The sequence below is a fragment of the Epinephelus fuscoguttatus genome, linkage group LG10 (assembly GCF_011397635.1).
Source record: "Epinephelus fuscoguttatus linkage group LG10, E.fuscoguttatus.final_Chr_v1".
Lineage (NCBI taxonomy): Eukaryota > Metazoa > Chordata > Actinopteri > Perciformes > Serranidae > Epinephelus > Epinephelus fuscoguttatus.
This window is the reverse complement of record NC_064761.1, coordinates 13,741,094-13,756,241: the sequence shown is the minus strand read 5'-3', so window position 1 is coordinate 13,756,241 and position 15,148 is coordinate 13,741,094. Positions and strand designations below refer to the sequence as shown.

At 40.1% G+C, this 15,148-nt stretch overlaps 1 protein-coding gene across 4 annotated transcripts in view; it reads right to left on the bottom strand.

Annotated features, from left to right (window-relative positions):
- The window catches only part of nfic (nuclear factor I/C), a 55,974-nt gene that overhangs the window by 16,123 nt on the left and 24,703 nt on the right, over nt 1-15,148 (bottom strand). For all 4 annotated transcript variants that reach the window (XM_049589066.1, XM_049589069.1, XM_049589067.1 and 1 more), the window contains exons 5-11: nt 12,535-12,609; nt 11,811-11,885; nt 10,738-10,870; nt 8,184-8,305; nt 2,896-3,009; nt 2,625-2,782; nt 692-875 (exon numbers count right to left, since the gene is read on the bottom strand). In XM_049589066.1, coding sequence (XP_049445023.1) covers nt 692-875; nt 2,625-2,782; nt 2,896-3,009; nt 8,184-8,305; nt 10,738-10,870; nt 11,811-11,885; nt 12,535-12,609 — 861 coding nt within the window. The remainder of the gene's footprint in view (nt 1-691; nt 876-2,624; nt 2,783-2,895; nt 3,010-8,183; nt 8,306-10,737; nt 10,871-11,810; nt 11,886-12,534; nt 12,610-15,148) is intronic.

Sequence of the window (15,148 nt, the reverse complement as noted above, 5' to 3'; positions counted from 1 at the left end):
TCTTCAGTCACTGTGAAATCACTACAGGCAGCAACTGCACTGATCTGTCTTCTGATCTGCCATCTAAGTAATAACATCTGTCCGCGTCCTCTAACGTGGACCTCTAACACTGCCTCCACCTCCATGTCCTCCACTCTGAGCTGCTGGACCTGCCACCCAGTCCTGATCTCTCTTTCTCTAACCGCAAGGTGAGATATGTTCTTAGTGGTTTGTGATGTCCAGTGGGTTGTTGGGAATATTTTAATGGATTGTGACTCGCTCAGTTTCTACTGATAACTCTAAAGTTACAAACAAAACATTTTATTGCATTTCTTTTTTAATTTCCCATAAGTTGGTTTGACCTATTTTCCATTAGTAACGCAAGGCATCTTAAAGATTATAATATTTTAAGTAATAGACTATTACATTTTCATTAAAATTTGGCCCAAAGATTTACTATGTTTAATATAAAGTATAAATTTGTATAAATATTTATTTCCATTTAAAATGTAGACACAAACACATTGTGTGTGCATGCTCCTCTCAGTTTGTCAGTCTGGAATACCCCCCAGGAGCTTTTACACCAGTAAACCCTTTGTGTTATCTTATCTCTGCACCTCCATTTCAACATTTTCTGTGCTTGTATGTAGAAAATAAAGGATGCCACACATCAATATATCAATACCAACAGAAGTTAGTTTTGACCACTTACTGGGTGATGTGGGGGAGTTTGCTCCCCCATCAGAGGAGGTGGTAGTGGCCTTTGACTCTGCAGACAGTGTCGGCCTCGGGAGGGACGAGGGGGGAGGAGCCAAGGAGGGTGCTGGTCCAGGAGGTGCCAACATCTGGGAGGAGATGTAGTGACTGGGCACTTTAACCTGGTTGCTGCCATTCAACTGAAAAAAAAATTAGAAAGACAGACAACAAACATATATTTTACATGGGTTGCAATGCTGCTATACTTTAAAGGTACAGTTCATCCCAAAAGGCTGTACAGATGCCTGCCTTCTCTCAAAGATAATGGAACAAAATGGCACTTGGCTTGCGGTGCTCAAAGTGCCAAAAAAAGTAAATAAATACATTTGAAAAACTCAGCAGCAATGTCTCTTTCCAGAAATCATGATTCAGTTTCTCAGGATAATCCACAGACCTTGTTTTGAGCAGTTTCATGTATGTTTTTTTCTACCAAAGTACACCCGCCAACCGTATCTCACCATTAATGTTTACATCTCGCATTGTCAGAAGCATAGTCCTCTCGTCCATACACACCTACTTCTGTGCTGCGACACGGCTGGTGGGTGTAGTTCGGCAGTAAGAAAATACTTCCTTTTGTCTTGAGTAACTGGGTCATAACCTCTAGAAAAGAGACAGTGCTGTTAAGTTTTTCAGATGGATTTTTTATGGTGCTTTGAGCACTACAAGCTGAGTGCCATCTAGTTCCATTATATTTGAGAGCAGGCAGACATCTCTACGGCTGATATCTCCAACACTCAGTATCTCACATCAAAACAGTCTAGACTGATAAACAACACTATGGGTAAGAGGAAAAACACAAACTAGACAGTTGGTCATTGTTGCCTTACTTTATACAGCCCACACATTGTTTGAAATAATTTGCACTCTCAAGCTGAAAACCCTTTTTAAACAGTTTTCTATCATGTTTGCAACTCTCAAGGAACCTTAAACTATGATTACTGGTATGTGTAGACAGGAACTAACAGGGAGTGGAACATACATGCATACAGGTACTACTACTGACTTGCATTAACACTGCGTGGTTGTTTATGCATAACTTCTGGAACAAACGCCAGTCCTCAGATTCTCCACAAGGGGGAGCTGTAGGATCTTTGACTAGTTCTACAAATGCCCATCTGCACCGCGTAAAGGAAAGTGATAGCAGCAGCAGTGGAAACCTGAAAAACATTTTAATGTTGCCTCAATAGTCAAAACAATATTAGCTGCTGCTAATACAATAACTGAGCCACCTGCAGGCGATGAGCTGCAATTTCTTTGCTCTTGTTATTACTGTTTCTTCTGTTTTCTCTCCATCTTTGTGTCTGTTTGTTTAGATTTTACAATTACAACTTCCATGGCCTGTTGGCTAAAATTAAATATAATAAAAACAAATTATTATGCCACACAAACTCACTTATCTCACTCCAGATAGGTAATACTTTTTTGAGATTTTGCAAATGATTTTGTAATTTCTTTACCTTTCTAACAGACATCAGGTTGTGCTGTTCAGGCTTAGTTGATTGTAGAAATTTTACAGGTAGGATTTGTTCAGCGATACCTGTTCTGCCAACTAATATGTTGTAGTTTTTAAGTTTAAGTTGTTACGTCAGTTAGCACAAAACACAGGTTTTTATTGTCTTTTATTGTGATTTGAGCTTCTGTCAGAATTGTAGCAGACTTGACTTTCTTTGTCTGTAGATGTTACACGTTGGTGTCTACATCTGCAGTTCTAAATTGCTGCTACTTTTACACCTATGGTACTGCAACTGGCTAGTATTGGTTAATATACATAGCTAGAGGTTGGGTGGATCTATCTGCAAAGACTGAAGTATAGTTAGCCAACTAAAGTAATAGTTGTGTTCTGTGACATATTCTTCTTAAAGCTGACCCTTTACTCTGATTGTACTCACTGAGCTGGGGGTTTGATTGGCAGGGTCGCACGCCAGCGACACCAGATCTTTTAGGGGGTCCTGCGCCAGGTGAGGAGGATAGCGGATTGCTCCGTGGGGGAAGTAGGACGAAGGCGGGAAATGAATAGATGACGAGGGGTGGGGACTTCGTGACAGACCTGGACAGAAAGAGAAAGGAGACACGAGAGGGAGAGAAGACACAACACAGTAAATTACATTTTGTTCTCAGTGTTATCCTTCTGGGAGTTAATTATATATACGGTATACTGACCACTGTGAACAGCTATAACTGGCCGGTGGTGCTGAGTAAAGGAGCCCAGTCTTGGTGAGTCTTCCTGGGGCGAGGGACTGTCCATCTCTGCCTTCTTTACTGGAGGAGACAGACCTAAAACACACACAAAAACAGAAACACACATGCGGACATCTTTATTGGTACAAGCAGCTAAGGCACTGGAACCCTTTCATGTGTTTAGTTGTTGGTTTAAGGAGCGACATAACAGCAGCTGTAAATCTAATGCAACTAGATACCTAAGACTTGAAATGAAGAATTAACCTGGATTTTTGCCTCAGATCAGTACCCACCTCAAATATACAAAATATTATGGACAATAAACAGACAAAAACATGTTAAACTGGAGGAAAAAAACACAAAAGCATAATATTGGAAGAACTGAAAAGTAGTTGCATTATTTTGAAATGACTATGCTACACAGCAAAAGACTACACGCTATGCTAACACTAAAACTTCAAACCTATTACATAAAAGTGAGAGGCCTTCTCCACTACCACAGCAGCTCCACTTCAGCACATAGCCATCTAATGACACATCAACTGTGCTGAAAGCAAGTCAGTCACAACTACACGCTCTACAGTCAGCTGTGCATTGCACCACAATTGTAAAGTGGCCCAGTGGGAAACTCCCACAACTATAGACAAATTAGTGCCCATGCTCTGAGGTGCCGTGTAGGGGTTAATTAAATGAATAATGGTTCTTCTTCCTGACTGGGAAAACTCCAGTCATGTTAGACCATAAGCGAGGGCCAAAGCTTCCTCTTCACAGCATCACTCTGGTACAACACAGACTGGGCTGAGGCCAGATGACTATCATATTGACTACTGACTACTGATGATTGACGAGATGATCAGCGATTGCTAATACCCCTGACAATTTTAAGATCATGAAATTATTAACTAGCAGGTTGGGCAAAATGTATTCGTGAGCTTTATAAATGTCCAAACCACTCTGCTGTAACTACCTGAATCTGTGTTTCATGGTTAGAACTACAACATCCTGTGAGCCAGCCAGAGCACTGCTCCCTGCCTCTGACAGACTCCTCTGGGTCCAGCTGTCACTCAGCTCTGTCTCTCTAGACACTGCTCTTAAAAGAAGACTTTTACTGCAAGACCATTTGTTTATAAATCAATCACTACATGTTACTTTGAATTTGTGATGAAAGCTTTGTTTTTCTCACATGACTCCACAGTAACATGAGAATCCAAAAAAGGCAACATTCTTCATGTATCAAAGTCTATGGGGACCAAGTTTGACAACAGCAAAACTATATCAAAACATCTGTTTACAAACTCTCACACAAGTTATGCAATATAATCCAAGTCTCATTTATCTAGTCGTATGCTCAATACTTCCCAAACACATGCATATTCAGTAAAGGCTTATGATTTAAAACACTTCTGACTATGAGCAGTGTGCCTGAGACTGTTTGTACTGAGGTGTTTTAAATCAAGATGTTATAGTTAAAATGCATGTGTTTGCGAAATACTGAGCATACACTTGAATACATGAGACTTGGATTATACTGCACAAGTTGTGTAAAAGTTTGTTTACAGATATCTTTATATAATTTTGCTGTTGTTAATCATGGCCCCCATTTACTTCAATTCAGGAACAATGTTTCGCTTTTTTTGGACTCTCTGTCACTATGGAGACAAACAAAATTTTCTTCACAAATTCAACATAACGCGTGGTGAGTAATTGATATACAAATTATCATTTTGTGGGTGAAGTATTCCTTTAAGTCTTGTTTTGGAATGGAGGGTATTTTAATTAATCAATGGTGACACATCTGCCCTGTGACCTGATACAAACACATTCCATTTTTTAACTATTAATCATCTACAGTAGTTAAACTAACACTGAGCTGTTACTCACTGAGCTGAACCAGAGCTTTGTGTGCTGGTGTCTCACTCAGTGTCACTGTGTTGTGGTCACTCTGCACTGCTGTTGCTGCATCTTGTGTGCTCTCATGTACATGCCCAGCAGCTGAGCTGTCACTTTATAGAAGTCAACACCCACATGCCTGCTGACAACACACCAATCCCCCTGTCCAGCCCTAACCTCCATCTCCATCATTTGTCAGTATTACAGGCAGACTCTTTTGTGTAGTTTGGCTTGAATTGTAGTAGATTGAGTTTCCTGTTTGTAGACCTCAGCTCACCTTTCTTTAACAAGCTGTTATTCCTTGTCTCATCCAGATATGAAAGTTGAATTTCTTTTGTGAATAAGGGTTGTTATTGCTGTAGAGTTTCACTGTTCTGGTAGGGAAGCAAAGCTACACACGGAACTTTAGGTATGCACCTGCGTTAAATACTGAATGACCTTATCAGTTTTTTGAAACAGTGCTCCATCCAGAGTTTCACAGAAGCAACACTTGACAGATTTTAAATGATCTTTCTGTCTGTTTTGAGATGTCATGGTGGGACCTCTGGTGTATGAAACGTATTGAATATTATTGGGAAGTTTGGTAGACAGCTTTGTGTGGTTAGTCAGTGATGACTGATTCGCTGTCAGAAAGATTATATCTGATTATACCATGGGCTGGGTGAATACTCAATTCTGATTGGCTGTAGGGTGTCCGTTAAAAGGTGTTATAGGACAGCTAAAAAGACGTTCCGGTCAAATTGCCTAATGACAGGTTCTAAATTATTGCGCTGGCTCAACTGCTAGTTTGTAACCATAGCAACGGAGACTCAGCGCAGAGGCAACTGATTACAACGGGCATCATGAGTGATTTTATCATTTCATTTAATTTAGGTTATGTGGTGAATTTGGTAAAATTGATGACTGGGATACAGAAGAAGAGAGGTTACAGAATGAAAAGAAAAGGGAGAAACGGCACAAGGAGGTGACACCGGAAGAATTAAATAATTTAGAAGATGAGACACCTGGAAACTCGTCAGATCATGACCGTCACGGGACATCGGTGTGAGAGCAGCCTGCAGGCTTATTGGGCTCCGTCAGCGCAGGAGAGACGAGACTGGAGCAACGTCTTGTCGTCTCCAAATGTCCCAACAAGCAGTGCTCAATCTGTCAATCTCCGTCCTTCAAATGCCACTATGATGGACAGACCCATATCACTTTCAAATGTCACTATTAATGGTAATGTAGCATTTAATTTTAAATAGAAAACAATCATTAATTTGTTAATGTGTTTATATGATTTAATCTCGACGACTAGGCTCTATGCTTATGAATTACCTGTTGCAATTAAAAACGATTTTGACTAGCCTACTATTTGGATGTTTATTATTTGAAACAAATTTTCTTGGGCCTATAAATGAACACCAATGAATCATGAAAGTAATATCTCAAGTTTTTTTTGTGCATCGTCCTCAGAGTCTGTAACACACAAGCGGTAAGCAGTGCACTGGCTTTCTGAAATAATCATCTTCTGAATAATATCACGTAGCTAACGTTTATCCATCATCTCACTTCCCTTCACTGATCAGAGTCCCTCTCTATGCTGCGGCCACAGCGGGTTTCCATAGCAACGCCTGTCAACTACAGAGATTAAATAGTCCGCTCAGCTTGTGACAAATTCATGATTTTAACTGTAAAACACATTAAAGCATAAATAATTGATTTAATATTCGTTTCTTTGGTAAGTGACCATGGTATAAGCGGGATAATGCCCTTCAAAGTGTCCTCGAAGGGCATTATCCTCCGCTTCGCGTCGGATGGTTCACGCCTCCGCGTCGTCCATTCATTTCTGATAATGGACACCTCGTTGGGCATTATCCCTTACTTATATCCATGAAAACTGAAGCAAACTCTTTGGGTAGGTGGAGTAGTCTGTGGTCACAGACATTTATTAATGTATATCAATTGATTTGCAAACTGTGTTTGTAAAGTGAGGGATTTTGCTTAAAGAAACACTCTCTGTGAGTGTCTTTAAAAATGTGGGAGGTCAAATTTGTACTGTGTATGTTTGTTTCTGCATTGGCACATGAGATGATGTTTAATGATGTAACCAACTAAGAATAATACAGCTACTAATGACTTAGCTTTAATTGTAGATGAATTTTTTTTTTTGTCAGTGTTGGTCCTGGCTTGGTTAAGGACTAGTAATACAGGTGATGTGAAAAGTAAAGTTATGAATGTAAATTAATCTATGTTTATATGGGGAACAGAGGTAAAAGAAATTACTGACTCAAGTAATTTAAGATTAAGAAATCTGTAGACTGGAATCGTAGGTTTGATTAAAAACATTATTGAGTGTGTGCTGAAACCACTTAGACATATTTGTATTCAGTCTTGACAGTCGGCCAATAAGTAAAGGTGGAGATAAACATGCACTCTCAAATTACAGACCTGTTCTCTTGCCTCCACAGTTACTAAATACTGGAAAACAATATAATTCTAAAAGGAGTAGATGGATTTATCACAAAACAATCTACAGTGTGAACTGCAACATGGGTTTAGAGATGGAATGACAACTTTGTTTACACTCATGGAAACTGTGGAAGAAATAACAACTGCCATAAAAATAAAGACTATGCATTAGGGGTATTCCAAGATCTAGAAAAAAAAACATTTGACACTCTTCACCCTGACTTATTATTAAGGAAATTAAGTGGTAGCACTCTCTTGGTTAAGCAGCTACCTGGAGAACAGCTCAGACATCAGTATGTCCAAATAAATAACTTGAAATTACATCTACTGTATGTTACTTATGGGATTCCCCAGGGCTCAGTGTTGGGACCACTGTTGTTTATTTTGTATATAAATATATGTGAGGTTTCCAAAATACTAAAAACTATATTATTTGCAGATGACAGGCATGCATTTTGTTGTGGTAAGTATTTGAAACAACTTTTGGATATAATAGATAAAGAAATGAAAAGGCTAAAGAGTTGGTCTGACTAACAATGAATATAAATCAAACAACATTTATAATCTTTGGGAATCATGTGACAAACTCAAACAAGAACTTTATGATAGATGAAGTAAAAGTTAAAATCCGAAATTAAATTCTTGAAGTATTAATAGATAACACATTATGCTGGAAACTATATATAAATTATACCAAAGCACACTGTAACATTTTTCTACCACATGCTAGTGATACAATGGCATGCTAACTTAGCTATGACATACTCTGTCCTGCAACCCTGTTACCATAGAGAGGGTGTCAAACGTGGGAGACAATGCTTTCAGTATGTGAATACCATATTTAGTTACGCTCATGATTTAGTGATTAATGCTAATATGTCTTCCAGTTCAGACACTGGACAATATGAGTCCTTTTCTTGTTCTGTTACCTCCTTCCATGTCATCAGTCCAGTTCCTGGAGCTGCTGGCAGGAGAGGAAGGTGAGTGGTAATACTCCCCTCCTGGACTGTCAGCCTCTTCCTCCATAGAGCCAGACTTATGACGCTTACTCCTGCAGACACACATACAGACACTCAGACATCTAGGTTCATGGTTTCACGGTGCACTGTGCGAAGCGATGAAAGCAGACAGCTATAAAATACACGTCCAAAGTGTCTTTTTAAGTAGTTTTGTTGGCGTCAGTGGCTGAAAGGGCTTTGGCAACTACAGGACAAGAAAAAATGTGGAGAGTAAAGAGTGAACCACAGCCTTCAGTAAGCCTGAATACAGATGTATATTAAAAAAAGTTGACATCTATGCACAAAGAACATTGTCTATAGATTGTTTCATTGCCATTCTGTTCCCAGAGCAATAGCTTTGGTCACGGCTTACTTCTTCTCAGATACTGCATTAGCAAACAATCCATTAGGAAATACAATGGGACCACTTTTGAATGTTTATGTTGTCAAGTTTGAAACAGCCCATAAATAAAGCTTCGGAGTTGTTTAACCTAATACACTTATTTTAAAAAAGGAGTCCCTCCAGCACTTGAGTGTTACACTTCAATAACGGTGGTGGAATCCCAAAAGACAGATTATAAACAAGCCAAAACAGCCTTAAAGAAAGAATCCTACATTTTCCATTAAGTCAGCATCTTCCAAACACAACCCATCTTTCACAATGTCAGTTTGTAACACAGACTTGATATAAATGTGTAGTCTTCGAATGGTGATTACCCGTGATGACATCATGGCTGTTTCACAAGCTGATTAGAACTTAGTATGATCAGTTAACTGACCCTAATGTATCAAATCTGTCACTTTAACAAGGTTGAAAGAAATTGCCAGTGGCAGCAAAGTGATTATTGAAAACTGGGATTTTTTTTCTACGATGTTTGCTTTCTACCATCCCTTCTGAACAGCAGCTACAGGACTGTGGGCTGGCCTGGCTATGCTATGGTCATGGTAGGTAACTTAGTTGTAAGTGCATTCATTGGCACAAAAGTTAAGACAGCATAATAGTTAAGGCTTGTTAGTCCCCCACACTGTGGTATGACTGGCTGCTGTTTGACTGTTACTGGGACAGACTGTAGCTATGGGTGTGATTGTGGCTGTGTTTATGACTGTACCCATGGCATGGATATAGCTATATCCCTGTGGTTTTAGCTAATGCTACAATAGTCAACGTGTAAGCATTGCGAATTCTGTCACCTTGGACATTTCAGCATTAGCAGTACACTAACTGAGCGTACATTGTCAGTGGTTTACATGGCTATCCACCACCACCACACCTTTACCTTACATAATATGAGCATCACAGTACTCAGCTGTGACTGTTCTGAACTGCATTGGGATCGTCCAACACCAACTGATAATGCAGGATAGCTTCATATGAATGTAACAGAATGGGTAACAGTGTCTTGTTTGATAACAACCACTACCACATGAGTAAGCACAGAATAATAAGTATTTACTACATATGTGTTTTTTAATGCATGGGAGATTTATATATCACAATGTCCTCCATTTTATGCACGAGAAGAGCTGCTAACTGCACGGAACATGACTACCTGCTCAAAAGCACATGTACAGGTCTTGACCCCAGATAATCACTGCTTCAGCTGATCATCACTGACGCACCTCTGCTGCAGTTCTGCTACCATTTTACCACAAGTTTAATAACACTAATAATTGCATAACAGGCAAGAAAACATCTGTGTAGCTAATGACAAAAACACTTTGCCACTGTAAGTTTTACAAATGGAGAAACTCAGCAACAGTTTACAAAATCAAGAGTCAGATGAAACTACATGTAATTTTCTTTAATTATCTTTGACTATCTCCTTCGTAGGTCTAATCTTAACACTTATCCTTACCAAAAAACCCATCTTTGTTCAGCTGAATTGATTCCAAGTGAACCCCATCCATCCATCCATCCATCCATCCATCCATCCATCATCCAACCAAACAACCAACCACCACCTTCGTCTTATTTCAGGGTATCCTCCCTGTTAGGATGCTGCCTGCACACTGTTGAGGATTTGCATTACCTCTTCAGTCCATTCCCACTCCTTAGTGATTGGGACACAATGGGTTTTAGATTGTGAAGACTGTAAACGACACATCAATAATGTCTTCCCTATTTTGGAAAAAACAAAGCTGCATTTGTGGAACCTTTGGACAGGGACATCCTTGTCAATTGTCATGTCATATTTGGTTTAAAAACACAGACTTGGAAGGAATGGAATCCTTATAATGGGACACACAGTGAGAGAATTTCTTTGCCAGATTAGGAGATTTTGGATTTTGGCTGGCCTAACTTCCTTAAAAGGACGTTCAAGGGTCTTGGGTGTAACTAAGCATAGTAGTCATGGTAAGGGCTGACAGTCATAATTTTTAAACTTGGAACTGGGGAAAGGGTTAGGATTAATTAACAAAGCCGGTTATGTACCTTCTGATGTTCTGATGGTAAACGTTAGTACAAGGTAGTTGTGTGTGTGATTACCCGCTGGATGAGGTGCTGGCCAGTGATCGTCTGAGGCTGACTGGCTGGTTGACAGACTGGTTGAGGTCGTAGGCCAGATGACCCTGGAGCTCCCCCATAGAGAAACTGGGTCCTACTCCTGTGACTACTGGAGCTACACACACACACACACACACACACACACACACACACACACACACACACAAACACACACACAAACACACATATGAACTATTGAAAATATTGAATATCAGACTCTCAGTATTTGTGCTTCTATCATTGAGCTAAGTTAACTGAAACTGTCACATAACACATAATGCTCATCAGACATCCTAATAAGCTGCATGGCATTTTCTTTATTTTCTCCCTTATTGTAAAAGTGTGAAGCAGATCAGTTGTTCATTATCCTGATGACAAATATACGGGTTGTAGAGCAGCAGGGAGCAGTGCATCTTACAGTTCAGAGCAGCAGGCAGACAAAGGCTGATACCCCAGATGATCACATTCAGATGTAAAACACTAAGACACATCTGATTAGTTTACTTTAGTATGCAGTAGACAAATCCCACAAATGAGCAGTCAGAAATCAAGGACTTCACTTGGCTTTCAATTTCAACCTGTCAAAAACACCATGGTAACAATGATTTGGTTCCAATAACATTTTTGTTTGGTGCAAGCCCATCTTCCTCACTGTGTATTCAATTTACATTCACTGAGGTGAGGGGAACAACACAGCTGACATTGCGCCAAATTTGTGTTTATGCATATCACTGTAATCTTTCCCTCGACAGGTCCAAGGAGCAATTTCCCTCCAAAATAATCCATGAATGTTGAGCAATGTTCATGTCAAATGTCCGTAACCAGTTTCTGACTTGAAAATGTTCACATCGACATCTGAGTCCTTAGTATGACTGGGAAACTTATATTTTACAAATCTGATATAACATAGAGCTGTGCTATCAATGCTCACCTGGCCACCTCTAAACATATATCACCCGACACGCTAAATGTATCTGAAACTCACTTACTCAACTTACAATCAGTGGTGGTGGTAGGTTGGGTAAAGGCTAAAGCTAATGGTAAACTGGACTTACTTCTTGAGACCTGGACCAGCTCAGTGACACTGAAAACTCCTGATGTCACAAAACTCTCCTGGAACTCTGGACCATCTGTAGAAACAAACACACAGCATTTAGACACTAATGCTGAGTGTGTGTGTGTGTGTGTGTGTGTGTGTGTGTGTGTGTGTGTGTGTGGAGTCTCGAGCAGTATCATTAGATGTTCAATCATACAATTTGCCATACAATGATGCTAAATGGTTTGTATATCCTTAGGGACTTGGTATTCATTTCATCCATCACATCAAACCAAGTTGATGGCCCATTTATGTAATAGGTATTTATCGCATTTGTTCGTATTATTGAAAAAACCGATAAAGACAATTAACAGACAGTAAATGGCTTACGCACAGGCAAAAATGTTCAACCTTGTGCATGTGCATGTACATCACACAGTAATGTGAAACAAAGTGCATCTTCTTATGTAATCAGAATATGATCCTATTATAGAAGATCCTGGGTGGCACGGTGGTGTGGTGGTTAGCACTGTCGCCTCACAGCAAGAGGGTTGCTGGTTCGATCCCGGGTGTGGGAGCCCTTCTGTGCGGAGCCCTTCGATAGTCTGGCGACCTGTCCAGGGTGTACCCTGCCTCTCGCCCGATGTCAGCTGGGATAGGCTCCAGCCCCCCCCCCCACCCCCGCGACCCTCAAGAGGATGAAGCAGTTAGAAGATGAATGAATAGAAGATCCTTTACATTACCCATGGTGGCGGTTCGACTGTCCTCCTGATCAGAACCCACTCCTGTACGACTGGGACTACTGCTCTGCTCTGCCTCTGGAGAGAGAAGAGAGAGATTTGATTATTTATTAATAAATCAGGACAATGTTAACGAGACATATACCCCCATCACACCGCGGGCTCAACCAGCATTGATTTTGTGTTCAAAAGAGTTTGCAACCTGGGATGAAAGGTGGGTCAGACAAGGGTTTGACAGGGGTTAACATCAATGTGAATCACACACCACCGGGGTGGCTATCAACCAGGACAGGACAAATGATGTCACTGGCTGCAAATGGAGGATGCACAGTCATGACGTAACTGTCACAGTTCAGTGGAGCAAGTAATGGTATAGTGGCAGCAGGAACGTTTTCTGCTAAAGCTACCATTTGAGCAACATGGAGATGTGGCAAGACTTCGAGGTGCAGGAGCTATCGGGCATCTGTGATGAGGAAGAGATTAAGCAGCGATGACCGGGACAGTGAGGGAAAATGAACATAACAAACCGTACAGAGAAACAGGTCACAAACAAGTTGAAGGTACTCAAAAAGAAGTACACTTCAAGTAATCATAACATTACAGGCCAAATCAGTTGACAGTGTTTATTGTTGTGATGTACTAATATACTGTGCAAGGAGGAATTTAAGTACAAAAAACTAGTTCTAATTATAACATGTAAACGCCAGCCTATGAAGTGACTAGTATGCATCGCTCCTGGGTTGTGACTCAGGTTGTATCTTAATTGTCAGACCAGGGATTAACCCGAGTGGGCTGGCTTGGTTTGAAATGACTAAAGAAGGGTTGAATATAGGTCAGATAACCCCTGGTCCGACCCTGGTCATTGTTGAGAAAGAAGTCAGTTACCAGCTGATCGATGTGAACAGGCAAGCAAGGGTGATGAACTCTTTCTCTGGATCCAACCACTGTCCCCAATCCATCAGGGTTTCTCTTAGCTGGTTACAAGTCTAACCAGTTTGTCTGAAACATACTTTGGTATCATTGCTGTCTCATGGGGCATTCAGGTGTATCATGGTCTAGGATGTGAACCAAAGGACCACAGTGTACCAGTTTGAGTCCATCTGGAGCCTTTGAAAATCATTAAACACTGTTTCTACAACACAGCCAGATAGCAACTGGTTGGTTGGTTAAGGAGTGGTAACAGTGACAGTGCAGCAGCAGGCAGTGGCGGCTTCGAGATGAAGAGACCAAGCTGATGAAGAATCAGTCACTGGTGTTTTTGGTGTTTGGGGATCTTGTTTGACATTGTCTGGTCTTCGTATCCTTCAGGTTCTGTCCCGCTAATGAAGTGTTGCACACGTTTTATGCCAGTAGAGGGCAGGGCATACTAACACATTTTACTGCTGTGACTCATTTTCATGGTGGACATTTTGACTTGTCACACAGCTGTAACTAACTTTTGTAAAAACATTAGTAATGGCTACTTTCAGTAATGTGTTCCAGGTTATGAGCAGGCTGGCTCACTGGTTTCTTACTGGGACACTTGAATGGAACAAAACTCATCATTAATGTGACTAGTTTCAGTTGTATCACGTTATAAGGTCTCCAGTGAGAAAAGCCTAAACCAAATCAAATGCACCAGTACATGACTAATGTGTGAGTAGTTGTGTCAACAGATTGCAAAACAAGTACTTGAACTACCAACCACGCTTACAACAGCACAAATCTCAAATTTGCAAATCCTGCAGATACAATATGTGCTGTCATGAGTCAAGCTTCAAGTTTACTGGCTTTCACCACTGAATCACTGAATTACAGAATGACACGAGCATGTTCAGGGAATGTGTGTGAACACTGTTTCAAATCCAGAGCCAATCATCATTACACTGTTGGTTCAGTAAGGTCTCGTATCTAAGTACTCCATTCAGTTATAGCTGTGCAAGATTACACTGTTGTTCTGGCAAAACTTGAGTTGAAGTCATTTTTAACACTGGAAAGTATTTGTGTAGCTCTACTTGTGTAAAATCAGGCTGCCCAGCCACATGAATTTTTTTTAAACACATCAACAGAAAATACTGCAACTTTGTATTCCACAAAAGTATTTGAGATCTGGCCTACAATCCACAAAATAAACATGCGACAAGCCTTTATTCAGTTTTTGGAGATGTACAATCCAGCAATGTCTCCAGTGTGCTTTCAGGTCAAGTAGTTGATTCACATCACATGCTGACTGTTACCAACAATAACATTACTGTTATTATAATTATTTTATTGCTGTTATTTAATGTCTTGAAGAAATGGTTTGATATTAATAAATTACTGTAATACTATAATTTAATTGAAACAAGTTTTATAACATTTGGAAATCGATAAATGAGTAAAAATTATGATAAATGATGATGAAATAGAATGAGTGCAAATAAATTTCTGGGTGTGATAACTGATCATAAATTATATTGGAAACTTGGCCTGGGCGTTATCTAGTTTTTCATATCTTCATACCTTCCTGACATTTTACCAGGGTATATATTGTATACGTTGGTATCTGTGGTAAAAAAAAAAAAAAAAATACTACTGTGATAGAAGTCATTGTAGCATGTACGTTGTTGTCTAGCCTACAATGCTGTGTTTCTAATAT